The 26,751-nt window shown below is 36.5% G+C and overlaps 1 protein-coding gene across 1 annotated transcript; it reads right to left on the bottom strand.

Annotated features, from left to right (window-relative positions):
* Window positions 1–857: 857 nt before the first annotated feature.
* On the bottom strand, window positions 858–17,532 carry LOC121411642. Its single transcript, XM_041604458.1, has 5 exons — window positions 17,459–17,532; window positions 9,715–9,817; window positions 8,386–8,515; window positions 7,143–7,217; window positions 858–1,406 (listed from the first exon to the last, which is right to left on the bottom strand). Exons 2-5 carry the CDS (start codon window positions 9,800–9,802, stop codon window positions 1,106–1,108), a joined length of 594 nt encoding a protein of 197 aa, XP_041460392.1. The 5' UTR covers window positions 9,803–9,817; window positions 17,459–17,532; the 3' UTR covers window positions 858–1,105.
* Between the last annotated feature and the right edge of the window lie 9,219 nt (window positions 17,533–26,751).

Here is a 26,751-nt window from a genome sequence, read left to right as displayed (position 1 = left end):
GCATGAAGATTTAAAGAACTCTGTAAGATTAACCATGCAACCGACAATTTTGTATACATTGGTATTTCAAAATTGAAAATGTTTTTTTATTAAAGTATAATCAAAATATTGTGATTATCATCATACAGAATAATTCATGCATTCTTCACAAAAATATATGTATATATATTCAGTATCATGAACCTAAAAAAATGACTATGGAATTTCCAAAGTATATTCCATGACACGAAGGAGGGCTGCTCAAGTTTGTCAATATCGTAAAAAAAAATATATATATATTTTCAACCACAAATTATTAAGGATATTTCGTAACCGAATTTTTTTTTAAAGTCTTCAGTTTCAAAAGAGGGGCACACCTCTGTTTTAATGGCATTTTTACAGTACAAATTTTAATTTTGCTTCTCAAAAGGGGGAAAAAGGGGGGAAAAGGGGGGGCACATGACCCCCCCCCCTCTGGATCCACCAGTGCCTTGGACATTGGACATCTAGTCCTTGATGAAGGTCTGGATTCCTAAGGAGAAGGTCACCATACGAGAAATAAGAATGATACTTTTTTTTGCTTTCATCCATTCAAACTCAATATCAGGGACATATTCCCATTTCAGCTGCTTAAGGAACCTTGGTCTGGTACTCTGACACTGCTGGAATGAGGCCATAAGTGGCCAGGAAAATATTTCAGAAATAAGAAGGTCACAAGAAATCAAGAATGATCTATTCTTCTTGAAATCATTGGTAGTGCTGTTGTCCTCATGCCCTGTTACTAGGACAACGGTGCAGCCTTGGCCTTGTCCTAGGGCTTGGCCTCTGATGTATGAAGGCCTGGACTTTGGGACCTTCACAGAGGCTCCCTAGTCCCTAGTCCCTAACCTTGCACAAAACATTGATATGTGTATAGCAATAACAACACATCACATTATAGATGAATTAACATTAAACTTTTATATTTTTATAACCCCTTTTCGACTGTTATCGAGTCTAACTTGACTTCAGAGACATCTTCCCTTATAAACCATTTCTGTACATGCTACACATACATGTACTTTCATAAGGCTAAACTGACAGAGGATGATGGGAATAATACACTCCACTTGCCTAAATTTGTCTGTCAAGCCTCGGAAGCATTTCCTACATCATTTAAGTCATCTAAAGGGATCACCATGCTTTCTTTTGCTTCTTCAACTTCCCTTTCATTTGCCAACATATTTCCTGCAGCACCTCTGTCATCTCTTATGCCATCTTCAAGAACCATCATGCTTTCTTTTTCTTCTTCATCTCCTTGTTCATTTGCCCGTCTACTGGGGTCTGTCTGTCGGCCTTCATTATCGTTGTCATTGGGTGACTCATATTTACTACAAATCTTACATGGAAAACAACTTAAGATTATCTCTCCACAGCAACTCAAGCTACTACAGATATAAATAAAAGACAAAAAAGAAAGAAAATACAGTAAATACCAGGGGGGGGGGATGATGGCATATCAACAAAGCATATTAGGTAATTATTAGCTCGATATTATTTAATTATCTAATGGATGAGTCATAGCTCTGTCTGTAGATTTTGTTCTTTTATTGTTGATATGATTTATGGAGACCTATACATGAAATACTTTGCATTTATTCTTAACATTTTTATAGAAGTTGAAAACCAAAACATATTACGCATCGACGGAAAGAGCAGATTTTCTATCACTTTCAAATTTAAGAAACAGAATTGGAGGAATGAAAAAATACTTTAAATCAATGATAATTGCACAAAATAAGTTGGAAAATATATTTTGATTGGGCACCCAATCATATAACTTTTTGTGTGAAATCACAATCCTGTATAACACATTTGAATGTCATATGATCCACATCGTTACTGTTATATGGCATAAATATTCATATAATCTCATAAGAAATTGGAATGGTGATAGATGCAATCGGGGGGGGGGGGGGTATCAAAGTTAAAGACAGGCTATGTGCAGGGTAATCATAATTATACACTCTAAAATGGGAAAAATCATTTTATTTGAAATTCGCAATCATGATACCAATATTGAATTTTTTCCAAATTATTTTTCCAGCATATAGGCCTACAACATGAACAAATAGCCACTATACACCTTCAAATACAATCAAAGACCCTTAGATAAAAAAGTTATGATATTTTAAAGTTTCACTTAATTTCACAAAACAATTATATACACATCCTCATCTGTATGCAAATGAGACTGAAGACATCATCCACTTTTTCTTTTGTATTTTATTATATGAAATATTCTAATTTTCTCCTCATTGTCAAGTGAAATGGTGATTACTTCCTCCCTGAACATTGTTTAACCCTAAGAAGACTGGGAGGGGGCTGATTCAGCCCTCCCTCAAAATTTTTCGCGATAAATCCGCTGCTCGAATTTTTTGACCGCGTCACTCGCTGACTTTTACTTTCAAGTCTCGCGCAACTTTTGAGACCAAAATTGTGACCCCGGGTATGCCGTATCGAAATTACGCAACATTTCGTAAGTGCATGCAGACACAAAATTACTCAACAAGTGGAATGCCTCTGGCCGTCTCACCTGCATCACGCGGTTCAATATAGCAGCAGTGCTGACTTTGAATACTACTCTAACTCACACAAGATGTTCAGTGATACATGGTTACTCTTATGTCCACTTTTTATGAACTAGACCAATAAACTTACAGAGATATGGTTATTCAACAAAAAACCCCAACATGGCCAAAGTTCATTGACCTTACATGACCTTTGACCTTGATCATGTGACCTGAAACTCGAACAGGATGTTCAGTGATACTTGATTACTCTTATGTACAAGTTTCACGAATCAGATCCATAAACTTTCAAAGTTATGATGGTAATTCAACAGATACACCCAATTTGGCCAAAGTTCATTGACCTTTGACCTTGGTCATGTGACCTGAAACGCGCACAGGATGTTCAGTGATACTTGATTACTCTAATGTCCAAGTTTAATGAACTAGACCAATAAACTTTCAAAGTTATGATGGTAATTCAACAGATACCCCCGCTTCGGCCAAAGTTCATTGACCCTAAATGACCTTTGACCTTAATCATGAGACCTGAAACTTGCACAAAATTTTCAGTGATGCTTGATTACTATTATGTCAAAGTTTCATGAATCAGATCCATAAACTTTCAAAGTTATGATGGGAATTCAACAGATATCCCAATTCGGCCAAAGTTCATTGACCCTAAATGACCTTTGACCTTGGTCATGTGACGTGAAACTCATGCAGGATGTTCAGTGATACTTGATTAACCTTATGTCCAAGTTTCATGAACTAGGTCCATATATTTTCTAAGTTATGATGACATTTCAAAAACTTAACCTCAGGTTAAGATTTCGATGTTGATTCCTCCAACATGGTCTAAGTTCATTGACCCTAAATGACCTTTGACCTTGGTCATGTGACATGAAACTCTAATAGGATGTTCAGTAATACTTGATTAACCTTATGTCCATGTTTCATGAACTAGGTCTATATATTTTCTAAGTTATGATGACATTTCAAAAACTTAACCTCAGGTTAAGATTTCGATGTTGATTCCTCCAACATGGTCTAAGTTCATTGACCCTAAATGACCTTTGACCTTGGTCATGTGACATGAAACTCTAATAGGATGTTCAGTAATACTTGATTAACCTTATGTCCAAGTTTCATGAACTAGGTCCATATATTTTCTAAGTTATGATGACATTTCAAAAACTTAACCTCAGGTTAAGATTTCGATGTTGATTCCTCCAACATGGTCTAAGTTCATTGACCCTAAAAGGCCTAAAGGACCTTTGACCTTGGTCATGTGACGTGAAACTCATGCAGGATGTTCAGTGATACTTGATTAACCTTATGTCCAAGTTTCATGAACTAGGTCCATATATTTTCTAAGTTATGATGACATTTCAAAAACTTAACCTCAGGTTAAGATTTCGATGTTGATTCCTCCAACATGGTCTAAGTTCATTGACCCTAAATGACCTTTGACCTTGGTCATGTGACATGAAACTCTAATAGGATGTTTAGTAATACTTGATTAACCTTATGTCCAAGTTTCATGAACTAGGTCCATATATTTTCTAAGTTATGATGACATTTCAAAAACTTAACCTCAGGTTAAGATTTTGATGTTGATTCCTCCAACATGGTCTAAGTTCATTGACCCTAAATGACCTTTGACCTTGGTCATGTGACATGAAACTCTAATAGGATGTTCAGTAATACTTGATTAACCTTATGGCCAAGTTTTATTAACTAAGGTCCATATACTTTCTAAGTTATGACGTCATTTCAAAAACTTAACCTCAGGCCCGGGGGGGCCACTTCCATTCACGAGTGGATACCATGCGCGACCATGGGGTCTCGAAAAGCACCTTAACACGTAATTTCCATATTCTGAAAATGCACCCCTTAACAAGTATTGGGTTGTCAAACCCTACCCTTAACAAGTATTGGAAACAAAACGATAATCTTGGAAAATATTCCCTGAAATGAACCCCTAAACAAGTACAGGAATGTTTTATTGTTACGGGTCCTTCGGTCGTGCGCTTTACCTTGTTTGGTTTAGTACGACCCCACCTTCTACACCTCTCGCAAATCGGACTCTAAACACGAAGTGTTGGGGAAAAATGGACATCCTTTATAAAACATTTTAATTTTGTTTCATCATCCCGAAAATTCGACCCTAAACACGTAATTGTCCTAGCGAAATAGATACCCTTTTTTCATTATTTTTGTGTTTTTGACACCCTTATCACGTTACGTACGTAACGTGCCCTATCGTGAAAAAGACATCCTTTTTACGTGTTTTTTTGGTCGCGCATGGTATCCACTCATCAATGTAAGTGGCCCCCCCCTGGGACCTCAGGTTAAGATTTGATGTTGACGCCGCCGCCGTCGGAAAAGCGGCGCCTATAGTCTCACTCTGCTTCGCAGGTGAGACAAAAACGTGAATTTGTGTACAAATCCAATGCAAATAGTGTTTTTAGCCAAAATCATAAATGTATCATTATTTTCCTTTTACTGCTTAAAATCAATTTATTTTATCTTGTTTAAGGTTAAAACAAATTCCCTGACAATTTCCATTGAAAAAACAATAGAAAAAAAAATCAAAAAAAGAAATACATAAGAAATTTAGAAAATAGAAAAATAAGAAAATAAATGTGATGTTGAAATTTTTGAAAAATAAATTTGATCAGATGCCTATGTAGAGTATGTGAAACAAAAATTAGCATTTTATATGCATTATCTTATTAATTAGAGCAAACAAATGATTTTACGCATAAATTAGCATAATTAATGAGCCATGAGATTTTTCGCAGAATTTGATATTACAGTTTTGTAGATAATGCCATGGGTAACGCGTGTGCCAATTTTCGTCGCGATCGACGGCTGAGATCATAAAGGGGGGCTGAATCAGCCCCACCCCCGTCTTCTTAGGCATCGAAATAGCCCAGTATATTTAGGGTTAATACATCTGTAAACAAGAATGTTGCTAGGAGAGCACATAATATGCCTGCCTGCTACACAGAAAATGGGAGTTACTGGTCAAGCAAGAAAAGTGGAAGTTGGCGACTTCACCTTTGACCTTCTGACCTCAAAATCAATAGAATTCCTTGTATCTATGCTACTATCATACACACCAAATTAAAGTTATCACGTTAACAAGGACTTCAGAAGGGCAAAATGAAAACACGTCACTGTGACCTTGACCTTTGACCTCAAATAAATAGGTTTAATGGGATCCATGCTAGTATCATACACACCAAATTATATGAGCCTAGGTTAAGTTAAACTGAAGTTATCGCGTTTACAAGAAAAAGTTATCGAACAGAAGGACAGACAGACACCGAGCGGTGATACCATAATACGTCCCATCGGACGGCGTATAAAATGAAATATGATATCATTCAAACAATAAAAAACAAAAGAAATAGTGAGTGAGAGACATCATTGACTGTCTCATTTTGCATTTCCTGAGATTTTAAGATGTCATGACTTTCTTATTTTACATCCGATAGCGATGATGAAATTTTCAGCATTATACTAGTTTGATTTTTCTCTATTTATTCAAATCAACAATTCCCTGGGGTGGACTTGACCTTTAATTTATCTAAACAGTTATCTGCACATCTTAGTCATTATGCAAATGAGGGGACTGATGACTCACCCTATCACTATATCTTTCGTATTTTATTATATGAAATATTCTAATTTTCCCCTCATTGTCCTGTGAAACAAAAGTTTTATTCCTCCCTGAACATGCGGTATTACCATTATTCTAACATTTGATGGTTCATTGAAGTTGCTCCTTACTGTCAAATCTGTAAAAACTGAAATATTGTATACCTTAAGCGATAGAAGTAGTCAGAGGGACATCATCAACTCTCTCATTTACATGTCACTGAGGCATGCAAGTATTTCATCTGATTTTTATGAAATTTAAATTCTTTATTTTTTTCAATTGCGTAGACTATTTCTTAATCTTACTCAAAGAAGACTTTCAATCTAGCATATTTTACATCAACAAGTAAAAAAAGTCGATGATAGATTTATTTGAACATTCATTGCTGCATTTCCTTCAACATCTTTTATCTTTCTTTTTTTCTTCATATTTTGCATGGTCTTTCAGCGCGTATTGAATTTGCATGCAGAGATGATGCGAAATATACCTTTGTATTTTCCATGATCCTGCATCCAGGCATCTGAGGGCGCACGGAAAGAGATGTGCGTCATATAGATTTGCGTAGTAACAATGAACATCACGAGGTTAACAGCGCTGGAGAAGTGTCCCTGGGGACCTTATAATTACGTCACAATAGTAATGCTCAGAGGTAAACTAAACATAAGCATAGCATAGGTTACATAAACATTGCGCATCTGAATCATATATATCCTTAAAAGGTAAAATATCTGTTTTCATGATTTTGCTGTAGATGTCTGATTTGGATTAATATAAAAATACCAAGTGGCTCTTCTTTCAGGGAACATCAAATTCATTGCCCTTATAAGTAATAAGAACCATATTACCCTCGTCTTAAAACTCCGGCCAATGTGATTCTGTTGCGGGCAATATATTTTAAATTCCCCTCAAGGCCAGCCAATATTATATAAATAGCCCCTACAAACCTTGAGATAGAATCCAAAAGCCATAAGATATTTTTGCCACAGGACGTTCTCTCCAACCAACTCCGAATAATATTCCTAAAGATGATAAAAATAAAGAAAATATTTGTAATACTCAGATGATGGATTATAAATAAAGCATTTTCATGCAGTCAGACGGCAGGTCCCAAGAAAGTGGCTTCTTTCATCCAAGTGATATTCATGACTTGAGATGTTTTGCATATTTAATGAGCTTGATGCGGACCAAAACACCTCTTTTCATTTGGCCATTGCTGCTCTAATTGTGCATCGAATTTCATGAATTTGGTACCATTGCAAAGAAGAAGAATCATTCTTTCATGTCATGTGTTTGGATTTATTCAAAGATTTTGTAATATAGGTTAAAATTTTGATCTAAAATATGCTACAAAAAAATATTTTCACCTGACAAAAGCTGCTATTTTCACACTTTATTTTTGATTGAGCCCAAATGATTTTTATATCATGATAAAGCTGAATATGTATTGTTTGAAATGATACATGTAGGTTTCAAAATAAGAATTGGTTTAATCGGATCAAGATCACACTTTTCATTTGCCAAGTACATAAAGCAGTTTGAAAACAAAAATACTGCCCTCTGATTGGTCAAAGAGACCACACAATGGCAAATTTCAACGGTTCCAGTGCCTGGGTTCGTGGGAAAGATTTACAGAGTTATACTTGCAGAATTATCTTTCAAATTCAAAATCCTAACCTTGGTTAGGCTATTCTAATATTAATACCCAAATATGGTCAAAGCTCATTGAACTAAAATGACCTCTAACTCATGTCAGATGATCAGTGATACTTGATTACCCTTTAGTATATGTCTAAGATTTAAGAAATAGGCCTTTATACTTTGAAATTTATGACATTTCAAAAACTAAACCTCAGTTATGAATATGATTTTAATCTTGACGCCACTGCCATCTCAACACCATCAACTTGCACTTAAATGTCAAGTCCACCCCAGAAATATGTTGATTTGAATCATTGAAGAAGAATCACACATGCATAATGCTGAAAATTTCATCTAAATCAGATATAAATCAAGAAAGTTATGACATTTCAAGTTTTGCTTAATTTTCACAAATTTTCAGTTTTATACTTGTTTGATTTTTCTTGTTCTTAAAACAATATTTTTGGGTGGACTTGTCCTTTGAAATTGTAACTTTTGTATCATTATTATTTACAAATGTTTATAATGTTTACAATACAAAGTACTTACCTATAGTACACAATAATAAAAGCAATCAGAGCTATACATCCACTCGCAAATATACTTCCAAAAAACCATCCAAAATTAAACCCTTCTGATATAGGTGGAGGTGGAGGAGTTGGTCCTACTTTCCAAGAGACTGATATACAGAATTTGAGAAATTTACGAATAAAAATGAAAAAGGATTATAGAATTTCATCATAATCTTGTTAAAAAGTTCGTTCAAGTTGTAATCAAATTAAATCTGATTCAATGCAATTCAATTCAATGAAATTAAATTTGATTTGATTCAATTCAGTTTAATTCAATTCATTTCATCCAATCATCAATGTAAATGTGAATGTGTTGGATCTGTGATGATGAGCAGTAGTATGTCATAATATACCTTCCAGATAGGAAGAAGTCAACATGGAACTTATCACAATTTAAGGTTTTCAACATATCGCAAGCCTAAACATAATTATTTTTTTATATTATAAGTTTGGACCTGGGAGCAACATGTAATTAAACCACTATAAACATACATGTATACACAACAAAAAAAAGTAAGTCCCCCCTAAATCAAATTGCTGTAACTTTTGAACCGAATTAGTTTGATATATGATATTTCATAGGTAGTTTTCTGCACTCATTAAGCAACTCCTGGAGAAAAATGAGATCGATCGGTTGAGTCATGCATGAATAATTAAAGATTGAATTAAAAATGACTATTTTTAAAAGTCACAAGAGTTGTTTTTCAGTTTGTTCAAATACAAAGTTGGGCAAAAGTTGTTTTCAGGTGAATTTTATGGTGTTATGCTGTTTTACTATCCATCATTCAACCACTTCAGACCAGATTTTGATATCGTATGTTCATGGTTGAGTGAGCACAATGTATTGCAGGGGCTGCGGAAGCGAGGGGGGGGGGTGGGCTTCAGCCCCCCAAAAATGACCAAACGATTTTGATTTTTTTGCATGATCAGCCCCCCCCCCCTCACTTTTGGCTCAGTCCCCCCCCCCACTTTGAAAACCGTTCCGCGGCCCCTGAATTGTGACGTATCATCATAGGGGTTTATGGTAGTATCCTCTACATCTTGTTAGATCATGTTAAAATTTGAAAATGTTGGTGGCTCCCCCGAATATAGGCCCCCCCCCCATTTTAAAATTCTGGATCCACCACTGATTTGTCCATACATTCAACTGATCCAGAGAAATTGTTAGGAAAAGAGTACATTTATGCAGTATAAAGAGTATTCATTCCTAAGTTTTCCATTGTGCTCAACTTTTGAGCATTTTGGGGGCAAAATCACCCGCAGCCCACAAGTAATTTTAGAGTTGAATTTGGAAGGCCATACTTACGTTTTGGGGGAAGAGTTGCAAAGTCACTGAGAGGTCTGCTGCATTCACAGTCAAAATGTTGATTTTGGTTGAAGCAAACTTCTCCCATACTTTCTGAATGGTACTAGTCATCAACACATTGAACAAAAACAAATTTTAGACATAAGGCTTGCAACATCAACAAAACAAAGGTACCTGTATGTAATATCAGAATGTCATCAACAGACAACAGTGATCAACCATTATCAAACTTAATCCATCTTTACTTGATTCACCTCCATCTTCATCTTGATTTAAAAGTCTAATTAATACAACAAGTTTTTTTTTATAACAGCTGCCAAACTGAAAAGGAACATTTCAGTATTTTTGAAGCTGAAAATCAGTATTTCGGTGAGGAACTCAGTATTTTCAAAAAATACCATAGGACCACACATACAACTGAAACTTTAGAAATCAGTATTTTACATGAAAGTGTCAGTATTCTTCTCACTTTTCAGCACTAAATACTGAAAATCAGTACTACTTGGCAGCTCTGTTACAATATTTAGCTTATGAACAGCCTGTAACTCCCTCCTCCATATGGTGCATGATATAGGCTTAATTTAATCCCCTAATTTCAATTTTCTCAAATTAAAAAGGACTTTATTTGAACTGTGGATATCACCATACACATCCACTCAGGGTTCATTTCATACCCCCGCAGACAGAAAAATCAAGCCGAAGTAGTGGTGTGTTGTGGACGCCAGAAGTGCGCGTGACACACTAGTTAGAAATCCACTGCTAAAACAGTTCTTGGTGCAAGGCTAGTATACCAATATACCTCGCACTCTAAAAAATATAAAAATTTTAAAAACTCCTCAAAACAGACAGCTGTCTAGGCCCGGCCCTGCATGGCAGTGATTGGTCTAGTGAATTGCGGAGCGGATACCCAGGGCCAGAGCCCAGTGGCCTGTTGCACGACAAGATGAGCGATATGTAGGAACGTCCTACATGTAGGACCATTCTTTCGAGATAGGAAGATTGGCGACAAATCAGCCGCTATCAGCGCTTTCTGTTTCGTGAAGGCAATTTTGACTTCCAAGTTCGGAACATTGTTTGATATCGATAGTATCGGAAAAATATTAAGTCTTCATCGCCACCTGAACCTTTCGGAATGACGACTTTTCATAAAATCATATATTTCAATAAATGGAGATCAACTAATGTTTTACTTATTACTGATTGAAGAATTGATGTATGGAGCTCACTTTGTAAAAAGAGAAAAAAAGAAGATTCACAAACATAACTGGATAAAATCAAAATTTTCATTATTTCCCTTATTTAGAACACAGTGTCCTTTTAGAGACACCTTTCATTGATATTTTAACTAAAGAGACCCTTGTCCGACATAAAAATAGAATTTAGTAATTTCGACGTTGTATTAGTTCAAAATTCTGATTTTTTATAGAATACTTATTAATGATAATTTTGCAAATTATGCGTTAAATGTTACTTGTCGAGGTAAAAATAGGGTTTGAATGGAGAAAACAAAATCGTGTCTGATTATACGAGACTAGCAAGCTAATTTATTTTATTTGTCAGACATAACGCAAGAAATACAAATGTGAGTGTTCAGAGTGAAAACATACCTTTGCATGACGAGTAACCAAAGACGAGCAAAATTGCTACAAACAAGTACAAGTGCTTTGCAATAGAAAAATGTGTAAATTCAATCCACAATGGAAAAAATATTATTTACAGAGACAATGCTAAACGAGTGCGTCGCGTAACGTTGGCGAAGAAAAATAGGAAACAAGATGGCGGTGTAAACATTGGGCAAGTCTCTTCCGTCTTGTCATGATATTTTTCTCTTTTTGGGGGGATGAATTCTTGTTTAAAAATAAAATCGATGGCGCAGAAATGTCGGAAATGAAATTGCATCCCATATACATGATTTAGGGCTAGAGCCTAGATCTAGAGGATATCTTTTAGAAGGAAAGTAGAAATCTCGGGGGCGAAAGTTTCAAGTTTTGGCAGCCTACAGGCACATGCATGGATAAGAATACCTGGCTCCATTGAGAGTAAGCCTACGTCAGTAAATGAATTTTTACTCTCAAAAAGCCGCCTGGCTACGTTGGGAGCACTCACACATTGTACGAGGTTAGTATGTACTAACCTCGTACAATAGACCGTGTTTGACCCTGGATTTCGAAGTAGTCGGCAAACATCGCTTCATTGCTGAAGTAATATTTGACGAAACTCGCTACGCATCGGGGCTCTTGCCGGTAAGTAGCAATGGGGGCAACAAATAGGAAATTATTTTGAAATCATAATTAAAAAAAAGCAAATTTCGCTTACCTCGGCCCCGAAAGTGACTTCGCTTGTCTCTTCCACGGAAATACAAGGAAGCCCGATGGTGGCGCTAATAATTTCACAACCTTGATTCAGCTCCTCGGTAATTTTATAACTGTATCTAAATTCTTTGAATGCGCAATCCTTATAATTAATTTACTAATTATGGGCATCAATGAATGAAATACCTTCAAAAACATAATTAAAGATTATTATTGGTGATGATAACACTTATTTGCAATGAATTTAAAAAGATGACTAATAAAAAAAATGAAAATAATCTCCTGGAAAGAACCAGCAGTACAAGCTTTAACGAACGTCAATAATACGTATACGGTATCCCAAAGTCTATACAATGAAAAGATTGGACACTTCACGGACTTCGCGTAATGCCTTGCGTCGATTTGCGTGTAGAAGTAGTGTAGGTGCCTAGTCTTTCCCTTGTCATGTCTTTGATATGAATATAAATCGCGCGCCCTCTTTAGGCGAAAATTGATATCCGCGCTGAGCAGATTTCATCTCTGTGAAATCTTCACTAAAGATCAAGAAAATATACATGTTTTTTAAAAGAAACTTCAAGGAGAAGTCACGGAAGGATCTAAATGATTCGGTAAGTGTCATAGCAGAATGTGATATATAAAATTTTAAGTAATATTTTATGTGGGCAAAAGCCCAGCAAACTTTAACTGTGTCGTGTGTGTCGCGTGCATACGACTGATATTCCTTCGCACGCGAGATGCTTTGATTTTGAATTGAACCCATGGGTGGGTTGGGAGACCAATTTTCTTTGTTTACATTTGCTTCAAAAGGATTACCTAGCTATATTACATGATTTTTTTTTTAAATACAGACAAATTATACATCACTTGAAAGGTTTTTTCAAGACAAATTCAATGGTGTAGACCAAATTACAATTGGAGCACCATAACTGAAGATATGGCCTCTTAAAGGGACGCTATACGCGGAACTTTTCTGCCACCCAAGACAAGTACCCATTGGGTGGCAGATCTACAGGTACTTGTAGATCTAAGAAACTTCCATACTTTTTTTTCATGTAGGTTACTAAGTTAATTTGACTAAAATGCAACACAAGAGGTGATCTTGTAGAGCATGGCTGTGTTACCTTTAGCAATTTAAGCAAAATATAGTTGTATGAATTCATATTTTTCTTATTCAAACAGCTTCTATTTGTGAAAATATAGTATACAAGAAGAAAGATAACAAATTAGAATAAGACAAGAGAAGTGCATGGGACGCTTTGCGTTGTTAAAAAAAAATTAATCAACTCTTGGGGGTCTCATTCCTCAACAGACTTTAATCAGAAAATAAAAATGAATGTCCCACTATACTTCCCGGTATCTGTAAGATTTATATCATTCAAAAGTAGAAAATTAAGTTTTGCAAGTAATTTTTTTTTTCTGTTTGTCCATGTTCACTCTGTATTCTGTATAATTACCATGATGTCTCAAACTTGTTTGCAGATCCGAGAATGCGAGATCAGACAGCTGGAGCTGCAACAGTAGCTAGAAATGTACTCCACTGCTTAGAATTATAGAATATATTAACATTAAATATATTGGAATATATAAAGTTAAAAAGCAAGTCTCTGACATTATCTGAATTTCTACTACATTTAAAATCACATTTACAAAATAATCTCCCTCCTAGTAAACATAATAAAACAGGGACCCATTATTGTGTACATCATGTGAATTGATGAGACAGCTTATTGATATGATGACACAAAACAACAGAATATAGATATAGTCACTGTATCTATTCATTTTAATACCAGTACCAGGCAGCAGCCAATGCATGGTCTGCGCCTGTACACCATGAAAAAAAATGAGACTGGAATTAAACATGCTTTAATTCCCGCCTGTTTTTTTTTTCTTGAAATATTAAGTTGAAATTATCATTAATTTATCATCAATACACATAATTCATGCAGAAATCAAATGCACAACTTATCACCTACAACTAATTTCAATGGGTTTAACAATAACATACATGCATCAAGTACCACACCCACGGCCACCACGCCTACTCACTCCTTTCGCTCAGCCATGCCCATGGCACCAAAATCACACTTTAGGCGGCACAACATGGGCTTGCATTCGCCTCTTGCGCAGCTATGTGACACATTCTTATATCAAAATTAGATTTTCTGATACAAATACACTTCAAAGAATTAATTTATATCTGATATTTGACTGTTCCCTGGGAAATTTTCTGTTTATACGGCTTTGAAGTAAGAAAATAGAAACATGATTTACCTTAAGTGTCCAAAAAACTCCTTTTTGTAACGAAAAACATTGCCGACATTGAACTGAAATCGTCACTAACTTGTAGAAGAAAGTCTGCCGATTTTAATGATACATAACACATGGTTATTTGATGTAATGTTGTAACCCGCAAGTGAAAACCCGAACCGTACCGTCCCGTATAATCCAATAATTTGCAAGCAGGACCCGCTGACCTGTCAGGTTTTAACCCGCAAGTGAATTTATCTTTGAAAAATGAAAAACATTATTTCTGCCTACTACCTAGCCTAGACTGAATTTACTTACAATTTGCAAATTCGCCTTTTATTCCGGAGAGAAAATGTTTTTGGGTGACTTTGTACCACGAAATGGGTCCGCTCTGATCTGGAAATTGAAAGCATTACGCAATTAACGCCTCGGATCGGAGCTAGCGAGCCACAGCTCAGCTCAGCGCGCTAGCTAGCCCAGGCTGCCCAGCAAGGATCGGCAGACGGCAATGTTGTTTTTCGGTCCAGGTCGGTCGACACGGCGACTCACAACAATCATAACTACAATATTCAATTCTATGGGACCTCGTCTATAAAGTAATACAAAATTGCAATAAATACCTGGATAATGATACAGTCAATTTTTTCTTCTCGACGTTTATCTCTGTATTATTTCCCCGGATTATTTCCTTCTGTTTTAGTATTTCATTCGATAATATGGCCGCTAAAACTCAATGTTCAGTTTCCCGTCGCCTGCCCGCATTATGAAATTTGGCCCGCGTTTGAAAATCAAATTCTGAAAATAAACTATTTGGATATCTAGATTCAAAACTGATTTAAAACATTAATATAAGCTTTTAAGTAACACAATTACTTGTATATCTTGTAAATACCTGTAAATCTTTTCTTTCTTTCTTTTTTTGTGAATGGAATGACGCTGCATGCTCAACCATACCTCGAGGGATGTTCGTGCAGGCTCCACTCAACAACCGTAGAAGTGGTGGAGCCTGCACGAACATCGCTCGAGCTCAAGGTATGGTTGAGCTACCTCAATAAATCCCAAAGCCTAGTAACCTCGCGTTGGTGAGTTATCATACAGCCTAGTAACATCCAAAATAACTTATCTTATTTGCTAATTATAACTTTTGAGAAATCATTTGTTTCATTTTTCCAGGGGATGAGGTAAATATCAGACAAAAAAAATCATCAAAGCTCAATCTGTTACAAGGCCGACGGGAGGCTCACCCACGTACGAATTGGCGCTTGTGCTAGCTAGTCTGAGCTCTGTCTCTGCCAGAGCTCTGGGGGACAATTCGCTCTGTAAAGGCCTCAATGATGGTGATTTTCTGCTTCAGACAGAGTTTATATTTCGGGTATATTTTTCAAAACTGCCAATGAAGTTTGATGATTTCTTCATTGTCATGTATATTTAAGTTATTAATGAGTTCATTCTCACCAAATTTAGACTCCCCCATAGAGAAATACAATTTTCGTGGAGATCTGCGTTTTCAAAGAACTTCAGGAAAAGTAAGGGTATGTGGGCCTTTATTACATGGCCAAGTACTGGAATTAGATGGAGTAAAAATTAGATATTAAATTAATTTATATCAAGTCCAACTCACAGTCTTACCCACACAAACACACCCACATCCAAGATTCTAAGCATGATAAAACTTTAAAAATCATACAATATTAAACAACAAGTAATAATTAATTTAATAAGTGAACAGGTATTCCTCAAAATACAAAAACGTAGCATTTGAAAAGAGCCCCTGAAATATTACCAAAAAAATGAAAATGGAGCCCCCGAAAAAAAATGATTAATTTTTCCCTGGCTTCAAGTTCCACAGAATAAAGTGCGTTAAAAGGTTACAAAAGGTCAAACTTTCATCTTCTGAAAAATAATGAATAATGAAATTGGTTCCTCATTATGAGCTGGAAAAAATGGGACGGGAAACTCAACATCGAGTTTCATTGGCCCATGCAGTTGCTTTTGACTGCGCTGCATGCACTGGCCTAGCCTTTGAAAGAGCAACTCGATGTATTTATCATGTTGAACTGTCTCAGACTCAGTCCTGTTCACTATTCACAAGACAAAAATACGCCGGCATTTTTTAAAAGGAAATATCTACGTCTCTAAAAGAATCTGCCGCGTAAGAAGCACATGATCTTAACTCAATTTTCACTGTGAATGTTTTATTATGCATCGTTTATTCTCTCTTTTTTTCGCATGACGGTCTGCGGGTTTGAGAATGATCTCGGCCCGGCCCGCAACCCGCGATGGGAGGCATACCGGCAGGTTAACCCGTACCGCAACGGGTGCGGGTTACAACATTAATTTGATGCCCCTAGAGGGCGTCAACAAGTAAAAGTAACTTGCAAGATTAACCCGGTTCTGGAGTCATATTTTCCAAAATGGCGACTTCCATCGTGTGACGACGGACAGGTGGTGCTCTTGAAAACGGCCTTAAAAACAACATTTTGGCGATGCAAATGTGAGTAAATTAACTAGAAATAAGAAGTTTAGATATAATAGAAAAAGATCGTAACATTTTATGGAAAAAGGATTTGAAATGTTGATACACTGGCTCAATGAATTTTGCCCATTTTGTGTGTTGGCAGAATAGGAAATGTGTTAAACGCGAACCCGTTGCGATCGCTAGATTACCTTGGCGGCAAATAAAAATGTGATAAGCAGATGAAAAATTACCCCTTTTCACTGTCTAACCAAGGACGTGACCCTCTCACGTCATCGGACCCTGGTCTAACAAGTTAGGGCCTAGAATCTAGGCCTACTTTTGTTTTTTTATAAGGATTTTTGTTGTCATCCACTCACAGAATTCTAACCTCAGTGGGACAAAAGTTTGGGTGAAAAAAAATCATGCTTTTGTTGGGTTTTTTTTTTTTGCACAGTAAGTCTACAACATGGGAGATTGTTTCCCTTATTGCCTACTGTAATGGCGGTGTTGAGAAACGGGCCCCAGGGAGCTCCGCCTCCGGTCCGGGAAGCTGGCCGTGGGCGTGGTCGTAGCTCCCTGGGGCCGGGGCTGAGCTGAATGAAGGCTCAGCGGAGCATACCCCTGTCAGAAGCAGACTTATTAATTGCCTATCGGTATGCCGTAAAGTATACCACTGATTAGCTATGACTTGAAAAATTAATGAAAGCTTTATTAATATACGTACAACGGCAGCCCGTACAACTTCGGTGTCAGGCGAGAACTTCGGTCGATTTCGAAATTTTTGTGTTCTTTCTTTGACTTCAAGTTCAACCTTTGGTCCGTGCCCCGTGCTGGACTTTCGTCGTCTGCGAGCTAGCTGCGCGTGCGGCGCGGCGGATCAAAGTTAGGATTACGCATGCGCGTGGCGGTCTTAAAGCAAGCTAGCTAGCTTGCTTGCTAGGCATGCAGGGAATTGAGGTAGTCTACAAATGTAGACCCACATCTGCAGTGTGTGTACTTTAGCTGATTCAACGAGTCTGCATAGCAGACTAGGTCTACTGAGGCTGCAGCTACGCTCGCCCTTTCTCATGAGCCATTCAGAGACTGCATCCCAGGACCAAAATCCAGTTGAAACCAATTAGAGCAAAACCAATTGAAACCAGTTGGCCAACTGGTTTCAATAGGGAAATTGGAACAACTGGTTCCAATTGAAAACCAGTTGCCAACTGGTTCCAGTTAAAACCAATTGGGCAACTGGAACCAGTTGGCTATATTGGTTTCAGTTGGTTTTCAATTGGTTCCAGTTGTTCCAATTTCCCTATTAAAACCAGTTGAATCCAATTGGAGGCAACTGGTTTCAATTGGTTCCAGTTGAAACCAATTGGAGTCAACTGGTTTTCAACTGGAACCAGTTGAAACCAATTGGTTTCCAACTGGATCCAATTGGAACTTCCAGTTGGAATGAACTTAATTAGTTACAAACTAATTAGCATTTGCACTAAGTATTGCTCATGCCAACACAGAAGCAATGTTATTTGTCTATTAATACCAATGTAAAGGGCATTGATAAAATACAGACTTTCATATGTATATATATTCATATTGGAGTTCTTCAAATATATGTATTTTTATTTGATGTACTTTGGTAACAGTTAGTGGTGTACTAATTATCTTTGAATCTGTTTTAATTATAATCTATAACATTTATAAACATGGTTTTCACTGCTAAGTATTGGAAACACTTATCTGAAAAAAGTGTGGAACTTCAAATTGAAAAAAATTAAATAGATACATTGTAAATTATGATGAATCTCATAAAACATTAATCTGTGCACACTGGCAGAAAATATGCAAATTAACTGGTTTCAATTGGATCCAGTTGGGTAACTGGAAAATTTCCAATTGGAAACCAATTGAAAATCATTTCCAGTTACCCAACTGGATCCAGTTAGGATTTCCAGTTACCCAACTGGTTCCAGTTTTATTTCCAGTTACCCAACTGGTTCCAATTAGAATTCAGTTACCCATCTTTCCAATTAGAAGTCATTTCCAGTTACCCAATTGGTTCCATTTAGGATTTCCAGTTACCCAACTGGTTCCAGTTAGAAATCATTTCCAGTTGGAAGTCATTTCCAGTTACCCAACTGGTTCCAGTTAGGATTTCCAGTTGCCCAACTGGTTCCAGTTAGGATTTCCAGTTACCCAACTGGTTCCAGTTAGAAATCATTTCCAGTTGGAAGTCGTATACATTTACCCAACTGGTTCCAGTTAGGATTTCCAGTTGCCCAACTGGTTTCAATTGGTTTCAACTGGAAATTGTTAAATTCCAGTTAAAACCAATTGAAACCAGTTGAAACCAATTGAAACCAGTTGGAAATCCAACTGGTTTCAATTGGATTTTGGTCCTGGGATAGCAGACTAGAATTGAGGCGGGGTAAGTCGTGACACTTTTCGCTTTAAAGAAAATGCATGTTAATTAGAATGATTAATAATCTTGTAGAAATAAGTACCTTGCCTTAAAATTGAATTCTTCTGACATACTTTTCACCTATATATAACTTCCTACCCAAACACTGAAAGTCACGTCGACCTTTGAAAAAAGAGATGTCAAATGGCTCAACTTGCTCCATCTGTCAATGAGCCATAAAAAATATGTACTGGATAAATCTATGAATCCTAACATCCTCTAAAAGGAAACGAACTGTCATATGTAAATTTGCTCCTTTCTGCCTGTCGATGTTTTCCTTTATATACATTACCATCAGAATTACTATATGTATGGCTCTATACTTACCCCTTGTTACTGGCTCAACTTACCCCAGTTCGTACCGGGGTCCGTATTTAATCAACACATTTCTTATGCATCCATTATGTAAAATACAATGACAATAATGAAGATCCATACCTATGGACGTTGCTCTAATATATTATATTTAAAGACGTGTGTGTATAAGCTCTTATCTATTTTAAAACTTTTTTCAAATGCTTTTTTGGCTGAAATTGTATATTCTCTCTAAAAAAGTACTTTTTGTTTCAAGTTAAAAACAATGTGGTGGGGTTACAATGGGTCATTAACACATTACATCACCACAACAACAACGTCTGACTTGGCCTGGGGTGGTGGCTCAACTTGCCCCTATATGCCCAACTATATACCCCGCCTGTTGCCTCAAATATTTCTGATATTATACATTACTGATAGATGTGATAAAAGTAGTCTATATATAATATAAAAGTAATGGCAAACAGGTAAAGTTGTTCACATTTGACATCACGCATATACGGAATCCGGGGGACCGGAAAATCTTCAAAAAATTCCAGTATATTCGGGGACTAATTACAATTATAAACTACAACTCAACGTATAGCAACTTTCAATAGTCAGATATTTTAGGAATTAATTGTTTATCAATGCCTCAATTTCATTTCTGCTCGCGCTCAGCGCCTACGCATTTAATAATTTTGTTGCTATTTTTAAAAAGTGCATTTAACAAAAAATGTTAAATTCTTTAATTTTGGTCACTTAATTGACCCAAGATTAGACTTGCTTTATTTTGTTCGATTTCTGTTAAAAAATTATAGAAATTATAGTTCCAGGAAATATGAATTTCAGGTAATATTAATAAAGTTTCGTACGTGACGTATATAGAAATATACGTTTGTACGCCGGCTTGTTTGCTGATGTAATTGTAACCCAAAATGTGCACAGTGCATACAAAGACCCTTTATAGAAAAAGAATTCCTCAATGCTGGGGCTGTTACACTCATTGATGTACATATAGTTTAGGACCGGGGGGCAGTTAAATGTATTGCTGTACACATGCGTGTCCAAATTATTTCCAAACACCCCCTAAATGAGTTTTTCTCTCGTGTGCAAAATAACCACCTATAATAAAAGAAGTTTTCGTGGGCTTCACCAAAATCGACCCCTGAACAAATTTTTGTCTATATAAATTATATACTTGCTGACAATAAGTCATGGGCATTGCATGCCACCCCCTCCCCCATAGTAAAAGGGTTAGCAGAATCGGGAATGACCCGAACACTTTTCAGAAACGAGGAAAAAGGCCCCTGGGATTTTTCCCACTAGGGCTTGGGGAAAAACATCTTCTAAACACTTTTGGCTAGTCCGTCTTAAAAAATAAAACTTTGGGAAAACATGACCTAAATACGTTTGACCCCATGATTGACCATAATTGACCAGGCACCATTTTTTTCAGTTGAAACCGTGTTTTGATCCCTATAGTGCACGCGCGGCCCACGTCCAAAAATGAAAAAAAAACATGCACCCCTTTCAACGCGATTTTTTTTTGGGGGGGGGTCTCACGTGTGTACAGCAATTTTGACTGCCCCAGGAGTTTAGGGGTGAAAGTAATTAGGGAATAGGCATACCGTTTTGTATACACAACAGAAAAGTAAAACCCCCCTAAATCAAATTACTGTAACTTTTGAACGGAATTATTTTGAGATATGATATTTCGTAGGTGGTTTTTTACACTCATTAAGCCACTCCTGGTGAAAAATGAGATTGATCGATTGAATCATGCATGAGTAATTAAAGATTAAATGAAAAATGACCATTTTGAAAGTCACAAAAGTCGTTTTTCAGATTGTGCCAATACAAAGTTGGGTAAAAGTTGTTTTTAGGTGAATTTTATGGTGTTATGCTGTTTTACTATCCATCATTTAGCCACTCCACACACAATTTTGATATCGTATGTTCATGGTTGAGTGAGCACAATGTATTGCAGGAGCCGCGGAAGTGGGGGGGGGGGGGGCTGGGGGTCTTCAGCCCCGACTTTTTTCCAAAAGCATGTACAAAAATGTAAAAATGACCATACGATTGGGATTTTTTGCATGGTCAGCCCCCCCCCCCCCCTCTTTGAAAACCGTTCCGTTGCCCCTGTATTGTGACGTATCATAGGGGTTTATGGTATATACAACTTGTTAGATCTTTGTTAGAATTTGAAAATATTGGTGTCTCCCCCGATTATAGGCCTCCCCCATTTTACAATTCTGGATCCACCACTGATTTTCTAATGTGCTCGCTCAACCATGAGAATGTTTAAAGTTCGGATATTGTGTGGTGATAGAAAATATGGATAAAACACAGCAATTAAAGTCAGATTTGCAACCAAATTTGCCCCCAACATTCACTTTATTACCTTTAAAATGAGTCTGTGACATTGAAAATACAAATTTTCCCATTTTGATGCATGCTCACTCATCAATAAATGAATTGATCGATTTCATTTTTATACAAAATTCTGCCCATGAGTTTAAAAACATCCTGCCAAATGACATTGCTAAAGGCAGCCTTGAAAAAAGTTCCATGCACCATATACGGCTGCCGTAATGCGAGTCGAAAACAACCGTTTTAACGTTTGTTTGTACCAGCTACATAATTATAGGTGGTTTTATAGTAAGAATGAATAAAACGGCTGTTTTCTTTCGACTCGCCGTACGACCGCCGTAGACCAAATGTGACCATAGTATTCTTAAACATACTATGCACCCATAATGTACACAAGTCTATGAGAGAGGAAGTCAAAATTTCAACAAATATGAAATGAGGGTTTGTTTCATGGACGGTTTTTGTTATTTCTGCCAACAGTTATTTCATGAAACTTCGCACATGGCTTCAGAGGTACTATCAAAAAGGCTCGCACACCAAACCAAAATAATCATTCGCTACGGCACGTGGGGCCAAGGCCTTGAACTTTCGTCTCAGTCATTTTCGAATATTGTGTGCTCCTTTATGCATTAAACATCGGGATTTTCATAGAAATCAAATGAACTATGCATGGAGGGTTGTGACAGATATCCATAGTTACAAATTGCATTTTTTCCAATAACGTATAAAAACCAGCTAGTCACATTCCACATGTTCATTCAAGCGTGAATGTTTAATTAAACGCCTTTGAATCATTGAAGCATATGTTAGTTGGTCATAGACAAAACGAAAAAAAAGTGAGAAAAGATCCTTTTCAGTTACCAAAATAAAACAATACATGCCTATGATGTTTGAAAATCGATGTTTTTTGTATTCAATAAATGTTTGTTCAACCGTGAAATGATGAATATTGCTGAAGATACTCTTCCCAAAAATAACCGTCATCATATCCTATCATTTTTATTTATAGAAATGTGTAAAATATCCAATTATAGCAAATTTGGACTTTTGTTTATTCAACCGTGAAATTTAGCCAAAAAAGTTGTATCGTCTTTTAGAAAGTATACCTTTTACAAGCCTCCTGAATATTTTTCATGAGAATGTGGAATTATAGTTCCAATGAAATGGAATCAAAGTAAAGATATTTGGCCTGTGACTTTTGAAAAGTGACATTTTTGCCTTCTGACGGTGCTCACTGAAGCATGACGTAAAATATTTCCATAACATTTACTCAGAGGATAGCTTATAAAATTTCCTAAACGCTCATGTAAATATATGTTAAAAACTCGCATTGGTTCGGAAATTATTGATGTTTGTTTTAGGGGGACTTAATTTTTTTGTGTGTGTATATAATGCTTGTAAGGAGTAGGAGGTTTCGCACGCCAATACTTGTTCATAAAGGGATGGTCCGGGATGAAAGTATTTACAGCTTAATAAATAAAGTAGAATTCACTGAGCTAAATGCCGAAAATTTCATCAAAATCGGATAACAAATAACAAAGTTATTGAATTTTAAAGTTTAGCAATATTTTGTGAAACCAGTCGTCATGAATATTTATTAGGTGGGCTGATGATGTCACATCCCCACTTGTTCTTTTGTGTTTTATTAATATGTAATTAGGTTTATTTAAATTTTTTCCTCAAAGAACTAGAAAAAATTGATTGACAACTGATTTCAGTGGCGTACCGTGGGTCACGGCATTGGGGGGGGGCACCAGCAAAAATTTTGAGTCACTTAGTGAGCGCGCTTCGCGCGCTCAGTTGTCAGGTATACTGACATAATAGAGACATTTTAAGGAAGCACTTGTAGTCATTGGATTCATGAATAAAAATATGCATCTCAGCAATCAAATAATGCGAGCGCGAAGCGCGAGCTGAAAATTTTTGATATTCAGACCTAAAAAGGGACATTACAATCGATTTTGAATTCATGATACGTGACTGTGTCGCTAAACAATGCGAGCGCGAAGCGCGAGCCGAAAATTTTGTACATTGACCCCAAACAGGGATATCTTAATTTTAGGAATCCCTTAATAGTGTACATATCTCACCATAGTCATCTAATGCGAATGCCAAGCGCTTGCTGATTTTGTTAGAATTACATCTGAACACATGAAGCACTTTTGTCATTTTAATCATACGCACCTCACTAATCAAATTTTGCGAGCGCGAAGCGCGAGCTGAAAATTTAGATAATTCTGACCTGAAGCGGGGCATTCTAAGGCTTACTTGTAGTTGTAGGAATTCACTGTTAAGACCATACGTATTTCACTAACCAACTGATGCGAGGGCGAAGCGCGAGCCGAAAGTTTCTGATATTCAGATCAGAAAATAGGACATTTTAAGGACTGATTTTAGGAATTCACGGAGAGCAGACTTATCTCACCACTCCACTGATGCGAACGTAATCACGGAAGGAAATGTTTTATATTAAAACCTTAACATGGGGCAATCATTTTATGTAGTCATGAAAAAAGGAGCATATGTCACTACATAAAACAATGATATATTTGGTGTATATTGACTTGAAACGGGAGTTTTTCGTACAACAAGTTTATATATCTCTTTAAACAGACAATGCACACACCAGGAGCAATGAAAATATAGGCCCTGAGCAAATTATGTTTCATAAAATTATTATAAAATTGTTTCCTGTGTAATATAACATAACGTGATTATAATGTAATATACCATTATAATGAATAATAACTTCTTCTTTCCCACTACGTACGTTCCTCTTCCTTTCTCCCTCTTTTTCGCCTTTTCCCCGTTTTCTTTTTTTTTTTGGTCAGCCGATTGGGGGGGGGGCACATGCCCCCCATGCCCCCCCCCCGTAGTTACGCCATTGACTGATTTAGTGCATTTGATATTTATTTCTGCAACTTATTTCATATAAGGGAGACATATTATTCACACAAGTATGAAATAATGAAAAAAAATATGATTTTATGTAATAACATAAGAAAACGGAAAGTGGGGATGTGACATCATCAGCCCATACTAATGAATATTCCTGACGACTGTTTTCACAAAATATTGCAAAACTTTAAACTTCAATAACTTTATCATTTGTTATCCGATTTTTATGAAATTTTCGGCATTTTGCTAAGTGAATTCTTCTCTAGGTATTAAGATACCAGTGGATTAGTCTTCGGACTTTGAAACAGAGGGTCGTGGGTTCGAATCCCAGCCATGGCGTAATTTCCTTCAGCAAGAAATTTATCCACATTGTGCTGCACTCGACCCAGGTGAGGTGAATGGGTACCCGGTAGGATTTTTCCTTGAACGCTTTAGCGCCTATTAATATGGCGGCTCAGCTACAGCCGGGGTAATGATACCAATTATCAAAGCGCAGTAGAGTTATATGCACATAGTAACTGCGCTATATAAATGGACCTATTATTATTATTATATAAATATTTTCAGCCCGGACCGTCTCTTTAAAGGTCAAGTCCACCCCAGCAAAATGTTGATTTGAATATACATGTATAGAGAAAAATCAAACTAGCATAACACTGAAAATTTCATCAAATTCGGATGTAAAATAAAAAAAAGTTATGGCATTTTAAAATTTCGCTTATTTTTCATTAAACAGTGATATGCTCAACTCAGTGACACGCAAATGAGTCAGTCGATGATGTCCATTACTCACTATTTCTTTTGTTTTTTATTGTTTGAATTATACAATATTTCATTTTTTACAGATTTGACCATATAGGGACCGAATTGACTGAATCATAGTATTATTAAAGCAATTAATGCTAATATCACATGTTCAGGGAGGAATTGATCACTGTTTCACTTGACAATGAGGAGAAAATTAGAATTTTTCATATTTCATACAATAAAATACAAAAGAAATAGTGAGTGGATGACGTCATCATGCAGTATCCTCATTTGCATACCAACCAGGATGTGCATTTAACTGTTTTGTGAAATTAAGCGAAACTTTCAAATGTCATAACTTTCTTATTGTACATCCAATTTTGATGAAATTTCAGTGTTATGCTTGTTAGATTTTTCTCCTTTTATCAAATCAATTATTGTTAGGAAGAACTTGTCCTTTAAGGGTACATTTTAAGTACATGGAAAATATTTGTTAAGGGTGCTTTCGAAACCCCATGGCCGGTCACGCGTGGTATATTCCACTTGTCAATGTAAGCTCAGTGCCCCCCCCCGTACGGGATGACGAGATTATTTTCTTGGGCATTATTCTAAAAACGTTCTTATCTCATCATCATCTGGTACGGGACGAAGGCGCAAGCCTGTAACTCCCAGTCGCTTCTTGTAGGATTGCTCACTGAAAACTACTACTTCATGAGCTTGCGTGAGGAGTCATGGAAGCTCAAAGTAAATATTTTGCCAAAATATATCAATATTTCTTTTAAATTTGTCTGTTGTTGGCATTTGTATTAGGTTTTCAGGAAGACTATTCCAGTCATTGATTACACTTCTACTGAAAACTTATTTCTCACGTCCTGTTTGCTATGGGATTTCAATAATTTCCTGGAGTGGCCTCTTGTAGAGTTACTATACCAGACTTGGAGAAGAAATGGTCTGGAGAAATGTTGACCTAACCATGCATAATCTGGTGGACCATTATCATATCTCCTCTCCTCCTTCTATAATATTTTCTTATCAAGAATCTACGTCACGATCTCAAATTTGTATTCTGAAAACGTTCTTATCTTCTATCTTTTATTTTATCTCAAGGAGATAAGATCCCTAAGATAAGAACAAAGATAAGAATACCACCCTGAATATCTCGGTGGCCGTGGCTGTAATATTATGTGCAAAATATTGACGCCCTCTATCGATACGATAGATCAAAATCGCGAGATTTCTTTGGCTGGATGTTGTTCTGC

Source organism: Lytechinus variegatus, chromosome 3 (genome assembly GCF_018143015.1).
Source record: "Lytechinus variegatus isolate NC3 chromosome 3, Lvar_3.0, whole genome shotgun sequence".
Classification (NCBI taxonomy): domain Eukaryota; kingdom Metazoa; phylum Echinodermata; class Echinoidea; order Temnopleuroida; family Toxopneustidae; genus Lytechinus; species Lytechinus variegatus.
This window is presented reverse-complemented; position numbering and strand designations above follow the sequence as displayed.

Coding starts and splice junctions, on each gene's coding strand:
- LOC121411642 (XM_041604458.1), bottom strand. CDS start 9,802: ATGGGAGAAGTTTGCTTCAACCAAAATCAACATTTTGACTGTGAATGC. Junction 8,516..9,714: donor TGCAACTCTTCCCCCAAAAC/GTAAGTATGGCC, acceptor TCTGTATATCAG/TCTCTTGGAAAGTAGGACCA. Junction 1,407..7,142: donor CTTTTGGATTCTATCTCAAG/GTTTGTAGGGGC, acceptor TTATATCTGTAG/TAGCTTGAGTTGCTGTGGAG.